The sequence below is a fragment of the Notolepis coatsorum genome, assembly GCF_963971535.1.
Source record: "Notolepis coatsorum genome assembly, chromosome: 10".
Taxonomy (NCBI): Eukaryota; Metazoa; Chordata; class Actinopteri; order Aulopiformes; family Paralepididae; genus Notolepis; species Notolepis coatsorum.
In genome coordinates, this window is record NC_140174.1 from 100,142,908 (window position 1) to 100,156,163 (window position 13,256).

At 46.2% G+C, this 13,256-nt stretch overlaps 1 protein-coding gene across 1 annotated transcript in view; it reads left to right on the forward strand.

Moving 5' to 3' along the window:
• homer1b (homer scaffold protein 1b) overlaps window positions 1-9,963 on the forward strand; it is a gene marked incomplete at its 5' end in the record, with an annotated part of 65,129 nt that extends 55,166 nt beyond the window's left edge. Inside the window, one exon of the mRNA XM_084322736.1 lies at window positions 9,734-9,963. Coding sequence (XP_084178862.1) covers window positions 9,734-9,925 — 192 coding nt within the window. The 3' untranslated portion in view covers window positions 9,926-9,963. The remainder of the gene's footprint in view (window positions 1-9,733) is intronic.
• Window positions 9,964-13,256: the final 3,293 nt, after the last annotated feature.

The window sequence follows — 13,256 nt, forward strand, 5'->3', positions numbered from 1 at the left end:
CCTCCTACTTTACCATTAATACGGCCAGTTAAACAGGTAAACCTGTTAATATGTGAACACACTGTTCATTGTCATTACAGGCTGAGAAAATAATCATTCTTTACTCATATGTCACTAAGCATAGCTTAATAGGTTAGTTTAACCCCCTTAGTTGTGAGTACACGGTACATGAACACACAATGTGTCTCAACACAACAAACCAGATCATTTTCACATCTGTAACAATAACCCGATTTGCATGGAGACCAGTGACAAGACAATTCACACATAACTCGCGTCGTATCCTAAATGTAGTGCAGCAACACTCGTTTTGGAAAACATCGTTATTTACAAAACATTTAGAAGGGAAAGCAAGAAGAAGTGTTCAAGGTCTGGTCAGGACCTTGCCTACCGGGAGCGCAGATCAAGCGAATTGCAGTCTCTAACATGGCACCGAAGTAAACACAGCCTCCTGTGTTTGATGACACGGGCAGCTCGCTGCTCCAACCCGCCGCTACGGTGCTCCTTGTTGACGCAGTCCTCGCCGGCCTGGCTCAGGGCAGGTTCGACGAACATCCTCTGTCAAAGATGACGTCGTAGTCAAGAGTGTTTAAAACATGTTATAGTCACAGCACGTTCAACAGTGTAGCATTAAGCTAACGGCCGCTCTCGGCCGATAGCAGCAAGCTAACGTTACCTAGCCTAGTGACACAACAGGCTTGGTAACACAGCGAGCTAGCGCCGCAGCTAACAGCTGACTGGCTAACACAGTAGGCCACAACTAGCACGCAAGCTAAGCAGCTATCACCCGAACTTGTACACAATGATATAACCAGCCACACTCAGACATGCCGCCGTTCTGAAACCCTCCTCACTGTTTAAGAGAGAAGAAAAACGAGATGTTAACACAGTTTACAACAGTGATTTTACCAACATCCGACGGAGCCAGCACAAGTCCCATCTGGGCCGTAGCTGACTTGAACACGGATCTTCCGATAATGAACAGCCATGCCCATATTTCCTCGTGAGGGTATACTCTCATTTGTATATGAAAGACGGGGCCTACACTGTGACAGAGAAAAATCCACTCTTCCAGAGAACACAGGGAGCACCAGTGTTACTGGTCGTGGCCCACTAGTTGACTATAATGGGCTTCAGACCAAGGTCCACCGCCGTCGCCTAAGGGCCCTTTCTCACTCACGCTATTCGTTTCTATTTCGTTCCGTTCTGCCCGTTCCGAGATCAGATGCGAACTCCCCCCCCCCCTCTCCCCCCTCTAGTTTGTGTACACACTTCAGTCTGGGTGCGCTCTGGGTTTTGTTTACGGTTTGCGTTTTGAGCTTGTAAGCTTGCCGTAGTCGATGATGTCACGCTCGAAATGTAAACACAGGAAGTGTTAACACGGAGACTGGAGAATGGATGTTGATATAAAGAAACAAATAACTAATAAATATGAAGTTATATTTGAACCTCTGTTGTCAAGCCTTGTCAATATAACCCACCCCCCTTTTCTCACGAATGGAACTCTGTTGTAGAGTCCGCTTTTGATCGTTTTGCAGCGTTAACAATAACGCTAAGCTAACGGCTACCGCTAGTTAGCTTTATAACCTTTTACTAGTAACATTGCTCGCATCGATTATATTGAATGTCATTGATCTACTGGTCGACCGAAAATGTAAACGGGAATGTCTTAACACGACTGCGGACTCTGGATGTTGATATAAAATGAACAAATTGCCAATAAATATGAAGTTATATTTGAACCTCTGTTGTCAAGCCTTGTCAATATAACCCACCCCATTTTATCACGAATGGATGGTGTTGTAGAGTCCGCTTTTGAGCGTTTTGAGCGATCTACTGGTCGACCACGGCCGACTGGTTGGGCACCACTGGTCTAATAGAAATAAATGCATTCGAACAATGTATAGACATAGCAATGGCAAACAAAATTTATGACGTTATGTCAGCACCAGGCGCCACGCCCGTGAAAAGGTACAAGCTCGCAAAGCCACACCCCCCGTTCTCCCGGGGCCGACCCCGAGACCACCTCTGCCAGCTGATCCCGTTCAGCGGGGGGTGAAACGATTCAGCGCCGTTTCGCACCCCAAAAGGGGTGAGTGAGAACACTCCCCCCGTGCTCCGGGACGGTGATTCGATACAAAAGGCTGAGTGTGAAAGCCCCCTAAGAGGCTGAACAAAGGACCCTAATCTGGGGCCGGTTTTCGTAAACATTGTCAGCTAGCCCCCATAGCACTAACAGACAAGTGAAGCTCGCAAGCAAACATTACTCACCAACCTGGAACCCACCGCTTCTCACAACAGCGGCGCGTCCTACAGTCCAACCAGCCGCAGCAAGGAAGACTGTAGTTGGGAGGCATGTAGCGGCGTGCTCCCAATACGAAAAACCGGTGGAGGTTTTTTAGAATGATCACCATCTTCCAGACACTCCAGTGACGAAGACAATATCGCCGTATTTTCTCGAAAATAGTGAGAGAGAAAATAAAGATATGATGTCAACGTATCTCTTGTTTTCCAACTCTTCTCCTACCATCACATCACGTCAAGTGGGGTTCTACCGAGGCACTTCCTTGTGGTGAAAGCGAGAAGGAGGCGAGTATGTGGCCCCACCCCTGCTTATGTAGGTAAGCTGATAGGGGTGTGGTCAGACAAATATTGGGATATAAAGGTACATTGTGGTCTTTATTCAGTGCGCGTGCACATGTGCGAGGACAGTGCATGAGTGACGCCGAGCGGAGTCACTATGAATACAGAACTAGCAAGGCTTCTCAGCTTCTCCGGAAGCTAGCGGCAAAACAGGAAGCGACAGGGTTTATGGGAAATGTGGTCTTATCATGAGAAATAGGCTACCAATTGTTTCAGGAATGGTCCCATTTAAAAAAAGAATCATACGAAGGTACAGTCTCACCACCATAGACCTGTTCGCCATATACGTCAGATTCAGTGTGTGTTCGCATCACTGGGGCGGAAAGGAACGTAATCCTGGTCAGAACAACAGGGCAGACTACAATATATTTGCATTTGTTAGCCATGCTAGCGATGTAGAATAACTACTTTCCAAAAGAATAGATTGTCCAATACGTCGGATTCCAATAGGTTGTACTTTATAGAACCTTCAGCGCACGTTACATTACAGTTGAGTTCTCATCAGTTTCATTCATAAAAAGCTCTCTGCCGTCGGCAACTCAATCACCCTAAAAGGACGCAGCTGGTAGCAGGTGCAAGGCATCCTGGGACTTGTATTTCTACTAACGTGGCGACTAATGTAAATAATAGTATCTCTGACTAGAATAAACAAACACTCTTCCACTTCCACTTCTTCTTTCAAAGGTAAACAATAATCTATATTAACATATATGAAATATAACTCATAATCATTAACCTGGCCTATTAAGTTACAACATTCTCCCCCCGATGAACTGCTAGTTCATCCTAGACTTCTAAACAATATAATAACTGAATAGGTCTCCTCAACAAAGTTCCTGAGGTAGTGCGAACTGTGCACAACCTCACAAGTCCATCTCGGCCTGGGAACAGTTCCTTGATTCTTCCCAGCTTCCAGGTTTGTCTGGGAGTGTTATCTTCTCCGATGAGTACAATGTCACCCTCTTTCAGAGGGGTGGGTGACGGCGTGTCACAGCGGCAGCGCTGTGCTGATTTCAGATCCAGCAAGTAATCCTTACGCCAGCTATTCCAGAAGCTGGTTGCGAGTCTCTGCCTGTACTTCCATCTTCGGTTGATCTCTTTACACTTAGGATTTGAGCGTTGTGCGTCAACTGGGAATGTCTTGGGCGGCAGAGACGTGAGTCTTTTACCCACCAGGAAGTGGGCTGGGGTCAGCGGCTGTGGTTCATCCACTTCATTGTGCACAAAGGTCAGAGGCCTAGAGTTCAGGATAGCCTCAACCTCCGTTAGGACTGTGCACATCTCTTCAAAGTTGAGTGAAGCTCTTCCAAGCACCTTCCTTAGGCATGTTTTTACGGATCTGAGGAGCCTCTCCCAGAATCCGCCCCACCATGCAGCTTGCTCGGCTATGAACTTCCAGGTGATGCCCTTTTTTTTTTTTTTGATCTTTTTCCCCCTCCATTTTTCCTCTGATTTTTCTCCCATCCCAATGTTAGTCGTATGCCAATTCCCAATCCCTTCCTGGTCGCTGCGCACTTACCCCCCACAGTCAGATCATCTGGGAGAGTGGAGGCTATCACGTGCTTCCTCCGACACACGTCCAGCCAATCAACCGCTTCTTTTCACCTGGCAGCGCGGATCCTCCCTGAGAGGGCGTAGCGTGTGGAAGGATCACACTATCCCACTCAGGTCCTATCCGCGCTTAGCAGGCGCCCCGACCGAACTGTAGGAGTCGCTGTTCACAACGACCCGGACCCACCCCGCCAGCTTCTCCCACCCTCTAATACAGCCAATTGTATTAGTGTGAATGGCCAGCCAAGCTGGTGACAACCCCGGAGCTGTGAGCTGGATTCGAACAGGCGAAGGTGATGCCCTTTTCTGAGAAGAACTCCATCAGCTGTGGGTCTTTGATGGCCTTCCACAGCTCCTTCAAGTCCTGCTCAGCTCTCTTGAATGTTCTTGCGTTGTCTGAGTAGATAACTTTACATATTCCTCTTCTGGCAATGAATCTTTTCAGAGCTAACAGGAATTTCTCTGTCGACTGATCTGAGACCAGTTCCAGGTGTACCGCCCTGGTCACAGCACAGGTGAACAGTGTAATGTATGACTTCGTCACCGATCCATTTGCCTTCACATAAAGCGGTCCTGCAAAATCCACACCTGTGACTTCGATGGGTGGGGATTCAGTTATTCTGTCTCTTGGTAAAGGTGCAGTGATCTGACGTCCAGCCTTTGCCTTGAATCTCTTGCAGACAGTGCATCTTGCTAAAACACGCTTGATTAGCTGTCTAGCACGCAGTATCCAGTATCTTTCTCTTAGTTGTACTAAGGTGTCCCTCACTCCTGAATGCATTATCTTTTCATGACAGGACTGTATCAGCATTTCTGAGTATCTTTGTTTTCCGGGCAGAATCCACGGGTGCTGCTCTCGGAAGGTGAAGTTGGACTGTTGCAGTCTACCTCCCATGCTGAGCAGTTCATATTCATCCAGGAATGGTTGGAGTTCCTTTATTTTACAGTCATTCGTCAGATTCTTTCCTGTCTTCAGTAATTTGATCTCCTGACTGAAACGTTGTTGTTGTATTGTCTTGATCCAGTACCTTTTTGCCTCAAAGAGCTCGTCAGCAGTCAGCTCTCCTTGTGTCTTTGTCTTCCTTTGAGCATTGGTTATGAATATCTTGATCCAGGCAGTCACTCTTAAGACCCTTCACAGTTTGCTATATCTTGCCAGCTCCAATACTGGTTCAGAGAGATCTGCGTCATTTGCAGTAAGCTGTACTGTGACCTGGTGATGGCACTTGCGTTCTGTGTGAACTTCTTCTGAAACCTGGCCCTCATCAGTCTCCTCTGACTGATCAGGTGACTGGTCAGGTGTTGTCAGAACTTCAGGTCCGTACCACCATAGCTTGTTCTGTATCAGGTTTTCCACAGTCTGTCCTCTGGTAGGGAGGTCAGCTGGATTTACCTTCCCTTTTATGTGTGACCATGACTCTGGGTTGGTCAAGGACTGGATCTCTGTCACTCTGTTTGAGACAAACTGTTTCCACTTGTGAGCGGAGCTGCAAATCCAGTGCAGCGTAATCATAAGCCCTGCCCCAGAGACTACAGTTGAAAATTAGCCAACTTGGCTAAACTGGCATATTTACAGTCAAATGTTCCTTAATATGCACTGTCTCTGTATTTTAAACCAATAAATACAAATACAAAAATAGAGTCTGTCCACATTGTGATCTGTTTGTGTTCCATTTTCAAAGTCTTCATCAAGTGGCTGGCTAGTCTTGCCCCAATCACAGCTCCCATGAGCTCCAGGTGTCATTTTCTTGAGAGGGGCTACCCTGGACTTGGATGCCACTAAGCTCGTTCTAAGTTCTCCATCTTGGGTTTCGCCCTGCAGGTAGGCTACAGCACTGTAAGCCCTTTCACTGGCGTCACAGAACACATGTAGTTTCAGGAGGTGGCTGTTCTCTGTCTGCAGGTCTATTCTGTACCATCTTGGGATAGCGAGCTGGTGTAGCTGGGGGAGCTACGAACACCACTGTTGCCATTCTCGAGACAGATCAGGTGGTAGCTCCTCATTCCAGGAGAGTCCTCTCTCCCACATTTCTTGAAACATGCACTTGACTCGGACTGTGAAAGGAGTCAGGAACCCAAGGGGGTCATAAATGTGTGCAGACGATTGCAGAACACGTCTCTTTGTGTTCTTCTGTTTTAGAATGCTCACCAGTGGCCTTAAGTCAAATGTGAAGTCATCAGTTTCTGGCCTCCATACCAAGCCGAGCACTTTCAGTACCTCTCTGTGTGTCTCTGGCGCCACCGTGAGGTCAGTTTTGCTCTTCTCCCATTTTTCCATCAATTCAGGAGAGTTTGTCATCCACTTGCAGAGGTCCATGCCTGCGGTCAACAGCATTTGTTTAGCAGTTGTCGTCACAGTGTAAGCTTCTTCAACGTTGTGTGAACTTGCAATAAAATCATCGACATAAAGTGATTCTCTCAATGTCTCTACAACGGAAGGATGTTCTGTCTCATCCTGTTTCAGGTGTTTCCTGATTGTAGCAACGAGTAAGAATGGACTTCGGGAAGCGCCAAAGACCACTCTGGTCATCCTTAACACTCGTGGCTCTTCCTCCTCTTCTCCCTTTAGTGGGCCAGTAAGCCACAAGAACTGAGTACTGCGTGGTGAGGTAAGTAGTATTTCACACTGTCTGTCCTTGCATCATCCTTCGGCACGTCCTCTGCTATGTTCTGTTGTAAATAGTCCTCCACTACTTCATGATACCTGCTGTAAGAGGTAACATCTTTTTTTAGTCTTTTCTTCAGAGCATCAAACCTTTTCTTAGCGATTCTGTAGTTGTCTTGGAGTTCTGTTCTTTCTGCCTTCCATGGCAACTCCACTTGGTATCGCCCATCTTTAAAGGTTGTTGTTATCTTGAACATCTGTTGAGCTTCTTCTTCTGCTGGGTTCTGTGTTTTCTCGCCTGTTATACCCAGAGACTCAATTTCCCAGAATGCCTTTAGTTGATTGGAGACAAGTGTGTCTTCATCAATGGGGATGAACATGCATGCTGCCTCAGCTACACTTGACATGGACACCGGCCCCTGCACAGACCATCCAAAGGTGCTCTCCACTGCAACCAAAGTCTCTGTCAGCCTCTCCACTTTGCCTGATACTATTTGCCAATAATAGTCTGCTCCTATCAGGATGGAGAGCTCTGGATCACTTTCATTTCCAAACGTGTGAAGAGTGAGTTTCTCTTGTCTCATTACTGGTAACTGCAGGCTCTTCACAAGGTTTTCATGGATGAAGCTCCTCTGACTCCCTCCATCTAGTAAGCAACAAGCTATTGCCCTGCCTCCTGGGCCTTCCACCCATGCCTTGGCAGTTTGTAACAGCACAGTGTTCTGTCCATCTGGTTTCATCTTCACTGAATGAGGAATGACTGAGGAAACAACAGCCTCTTCCGAAACAGGGGGTTTCTGCTCCTCACTTTTCTTGCCAGTGCACACAGCAATGTGATGTCTTCTTCCACAGGTTGCGCAGGAGACCTGCTTTTTACAGAATTTGGCTATGTGTTTCTGTCCTAAACACACAAAACATCCTCCCATTCTCATTAGTCTGTCTTTACGTTCAATAACATTGTTGTCTGGGCAATGTTCTGCTTTGTGATCAGCACTGTCACAGAACAAACAGTTGTACACCTGGCTGGCTGTATGCAGTGTAGCAGTAGATTGCATGCTGGGCCTTTTTTATCTCACTTCACTGAATGAGTAGGCCTGTTTCCATGGCTTGCTCTCTTCTTTCTGATGGTTGGATGATGTTGTCATTTGCAGTGCTCTTTCTCTGCTCTGAACCTCCCTCTGTAGGAATGTGACTATTTCAGAAACGTTCCATTCATCATCTACTCCCCTCTGACGACTATATTCAAGAGCTATGCTATCTGGAATCATCTGCAGTAAAATTGGGCATAGCAGGCTTCCGTAGGTTTCTGACACTACACCCAGTGACTCCAAGCTCCTCATTTGAATTTCACATTCATCATATAGCTGCCTCAATGCATTCACGTCAGAGGCTTTCTTCACAGGAGTAAAATTCAGTAGTTTTGACATGAGCACTGATCAGTAGATCTTTCCTTCCAAATCTATTTTGCAATAAAGTGACCGCATTGTCATAGTTATCATCTGTTAATGTCAGTCCTGCTATTGCCTTTGCAGCTGGTCCAGTGAGATAGGTTTTCAGGTAAGTAAACTTCTCTCTTTTACACAGTGCGTCATTATGGTGAATAGCAGTTTCATACTGGCTCCAGAATTCCTGCCATTTACTGACATCTCCATTATATTTCTCAATGACCAATCTTGGTAGCTTTACTGACTGTCTCTGTGATCTTGCTTCAGTATCACTCACCCGCCGGGCCTCTGCCGTCAGTTCCTTTTGGTTCCTTATTTCTCGTTGTGCGCGGCTCCGTTGGATAATGATGCGCTCCTTGCACGTCTCCGTTGATTCAATCTCCGCGTCCAAATCCTCCGTCAAAGTTAGCTGCTCTATTTCCCGGTTAATTTCAAGCAAACTGTCCTCCTTCGATGCCAGTACATCCAACATAGTTGTCAAGTCTTCAACACTCGGAGCCTCCTTTCCAATCTCAGCGTCAATCTGATTTATAAGACGTGTAGTACCACCTCTGATGGCACCGTGCTTCCGTTTCTGTCTCTCTATTTCACTCCGACGTTCGGTTTCACGTTCATCCATTCTATCGTTATATCCAAATGATCTAAATTCTAAATGATCCAAAGTTCCCTGGTTTTGGCACCAAAAATGTAGAATAACTACTTTCCAAAAGAATAGATTGTCCAATATGTCGGATTCCAATAGGCTGTACTTTATATAGAACCTTCAGCGCACGTTACATTACAGTTGAGTTCTCATCAGTTTCATTCATAAAAAGCTCTGCCGTCGGCAACTCAATCACCCTAAAAGGACGCAGCTGGTAGCAGGTGCAAGGCATCCTGGGACTTGTATTTTTACTAACGTGGCGACTAATGTAAATAATAGTATCTCTGACTAGAATAAACAAACACTCTTCCACTTCCACTTCTTCTTTCAAAGGTAAACAATAATCGATATTAACATATATGAAATATAACTCATAATCATTAACCTGGCCTATTAAGTTACAACAAGCGATCTAAACATCAACCCATGCCAAAGCTATTATGTAAAAGGTGAAAGACTCACACTCACAGCCATGCTGATTTGGCTAAATGACATCCAGCCATTTTTCGTTTGAAACTACTTTTAGTCAGGGGAGTGTCATGGTTTCTCCATAGAACCCTGTTGTACTTGTTTTGGTGCAGCATCTCGCGCAGGTCCGGGGTAACTTAGTCACGTGACTCAGTTGGTATTGCTGATTGGCTCGAACACGGTACGTTTGTAAACAGCGACGAACAGGTCTATTAGGACAATGATATCTTTTGTTGAAAATTCTCCTCATTTGCATTTAGATATTGTTCCTGGGACACCATTTTGATATGGCAGTACAGCCATTGCCAGCGTGTGTTGCGACTGAACGTGTCCCTCACCATGTTTAAAACACCAGAAACATTGTCTCTGCGTCTCCAGGAGACGGAGCTGCGCGGGCGGGTGCTGGAGGAGCAGCTGACGGGAGCCGAGCAGCGATTGGAGGACAACCAGGAAGAGCAGGAGAACTTCAGGAAGAGCCTGCGGACGCTGCTGGAGATGCTGGACGGGAAGATCTTCGAGCTGACGGAGCTGAGGGACACCCTGGCTCGGCTCATAGAGGAGGCCAGCTAGAGGCGCACACAGCGCCACCGCCGGGCCAATGCACTGAACTACGCACATGGAGCCATATGATCCCCCCACCCCCCCCCCCCCCCCCTCCCTCTTCTCCCCTGGCTGCCCAACGCGCTGGAACCAACAACACACTGAGATAACGTACACTGCCCCCAAGAGTGATCAGCCTCACAGACGGCGGCTTCATTTATATGCTGATTTATAGACATCCAGCCCTGGTCCCCTCAAGACACTCCTATAGATCTGGAAAGTTCTGATAGCTCAAGGCAATGCGGGGATTACCTCATCTAGCCTTTGATAGGCCGGTACGGGTGCAGCCTCCGCCTTATTGATCTTTCCACTCCGATCGGGACACCCGCCTTGTTTGTTGGGGGGGGGTGATTTCATCTGTGAACTCCCATCACCTCCCCTCTGTCGGCATGTGAGAGCTGTGCCTCAGTGCCACCTGCTGATCGACGGGGAGCGGTGCACTGCTGGCAGGTCCACACGTTCCCACCCCCCTCTCCTCCTACTCCTCCTTGTCCAAACTGCCCCCCAAGGGGATGACGAAAGTCATATGGGACGTAATTGCTGTTACGACTCAGAGAACTGCGCCAAACCTGCCAAATCACCCACCCCCCAGAAATGCGGTTCCCTAGCTAGCCAACGCTTTCATCCATGACTAACTGTACAGTGAAATGCCAAACAGACTCAGTGGAAACAGTCCTTCATGCACGCTTGGGTAGCCAGGAGAACGCCATAGGAATCACAGAGGATGGCTCTCAACCAACCAATCAGTCAGTGACACCTATTGGCCTGAAGTGACATCACCGCTAGGCATATTATCACTCCCCAGCCTCGATGCACAGGGCTGCCGGGGGATAATGACGTCCTGTTTACAATTCAATTAATTGATTACCTTTAGAGTGGAGGATCAATGACTACTGTATATTCAAGATATAGGTATTATGAAATTATATATTATAGAAGACTATCAAATCTTCCAGCGGGATTGTTTATTTATGCCACCCCAAAAATGTAGGGTCTCTGCCTAGTAGGGCGTTTAGATGTGACAAAAGAGCTCCTGTGTTCCACCCGCTTCCACCGTCACAGAGAATTTGACTTGTCTTCCTGCCAAGCTCAGTGTGGTGTGTGATACTGAACAAGGCCCGAAACCCATACAGCGTGCGTGCATTCAGAGCACACATTAATTAAGTGGACACGTGTTGTTTGTATATATAATGTGTACGTATGTTCTGTATTTATGTTGAGAGACAGACAGACAGACAGACAGACAGACAGACAGACAGACAGACAGACAGACAGACAGACAGACAGACAGACAGACAGGCAGGCAGGCAGACAGGCAGGCAGGCAGGCAGGCAGGCAGGCAGGCAGGCAGACAGACAGACAGACAGACAGACAGACAGACAGACAGACAGACAGACAGACAGACAGACAGACAGACAGACACAGACAGACAGACAGACAGACAGACAGACAGACAGACCCCCTCTGATTGGAAACCAAGGCCCAAACCCACATTCACACACAGACACTGAGAACCGGACAGGTTCCGGGTGATGCCCTCTCCCAACTATCAGGTACTTTTCTCGGTATACACACACACACATGCATAGGCCTACAGATAACGTAGAATTTCAGTTGATACTCCTGTCTGATAGACGAAGGGTGCTACCTATGACCAGGGACCCTGTGATGGCATCCCTGGTCAACGGTCAGCCCGGTGCCCTGTGAGGTGTTTTAAGGTGTCGTCTGGCCCAAGGATCTCCGCTCTCGGTGAAGCTGGTCGACAGGTTTTCACTTCTAACAAGATGTATACAGAGCTGTCCTCAGTTTCTAGTCTTTTCTACGCAAAATATATCACGGATATAAATATAGAACTGTATAAGATAACTTTATACTGAGACAACCTTGTAAATGAATGGTCAGATGAATAAAGCTCTTCTCTCTGGTTTAATTCAAGGACAATTATGGTGGCGGAGGATGGATGACCTGAATATTAACACTATTATTAATGAATGCCTTTGTACAGTAGTGGCTAAGACAATTCTCCTGTTTTGTAATTCATGGTATTCAATGTAGGTATTATTATTGTATTTAGAGGTATGAGAAGACTGGCAATATTTTTTACTATTTACAGTAAAGTAATTTTGAACTTGATGACATTCAAGAGGTTACCTCAGGCTTATGATGTTTCTGTTGAGATTGGTGAGACTTGTGTGTTTGGAGGTGAACGGATTTTACCAAAACGCCGGCGAAGGTCGACCGGGAGACACAACTGTCTGCGCTTTGGGGGCGAAACGGATTTCTTTGTTAACTGAAACAAAGACGGTCCTACCAGGCTAAGAACCCACCTCTGTGAGCTGACAAATGCTATGGTTTATATTCAAATACAGTGACAGCTGAATCTGGTGTGTGTGTGAGTTGTTGTTGTTGTTGTTGTTGTTGTTGTTGTTGTTTTACATTTACATTTAGTTATTTAGCTGATGCTTTTATCCAAAGTGACTTACATGTTCGGTACAACAAGTCAGCAGGAAGGGTACAACTCTGGCAGCTAAGGGTAAGTAAGATTGTTCGTCAAACAGTGTTGAACTTGAGTGCTACAGTCTTGAGTGCATAGTAGTAAAGCCATATTAGCATAGTAGGTAGTAATATAGGCAAGGTAGATTACTTAGTAGGAAAGTGCACAATAGTAAAAGACAGTACTAAAAGGTTAGTCGTTTTTATTAATCCCTTTTGTCATTACCCCATCACTCTTGAGACGACTCCTGCTCTTCAATGAAACAGACAACCTCAGTATTTGGTTCACAAGGTTTTATTAAACCGCAGGGTTGTACGTAGTAATAATAATAATAATAATAATAATAATGAAAAAAACGTTTGAATAAATGAAAATGGCAGGAGTAGAGGCAAAAAATTATTCTCTGTAATATCTATACAGAGCTGTGTAGAAACAATTGATTTTCAATAAGTCTGTTTTCTTAGGCGATGAAGTCGAATGCATGTAGTTATTTCCAGAATTCTTCACATTATGTCTTTATCTGTGATATCTGTGACTGGCTTGAGAGGAGCCTGGACATGTAGTGTGAACCTGTGGGCTGATACGATTTACATAGGAAATGTACAGAGCAAAACATGACGGCAAGCGTGGCGGCTGGAAACGTAACAGTAACAGCTTTGGAAAACGTAAGAGTAACAGCTTTGGAAACGTAAGAGTAACAGCTTTGGAAACGTAAGAGTAACAGCTTTGGAAACGTAACAGTAACAGCTTTGGAAACGTAACAGTAACAGCTTTGGAAACGTAAGAGTAACAGCTTTGGAAAACGTA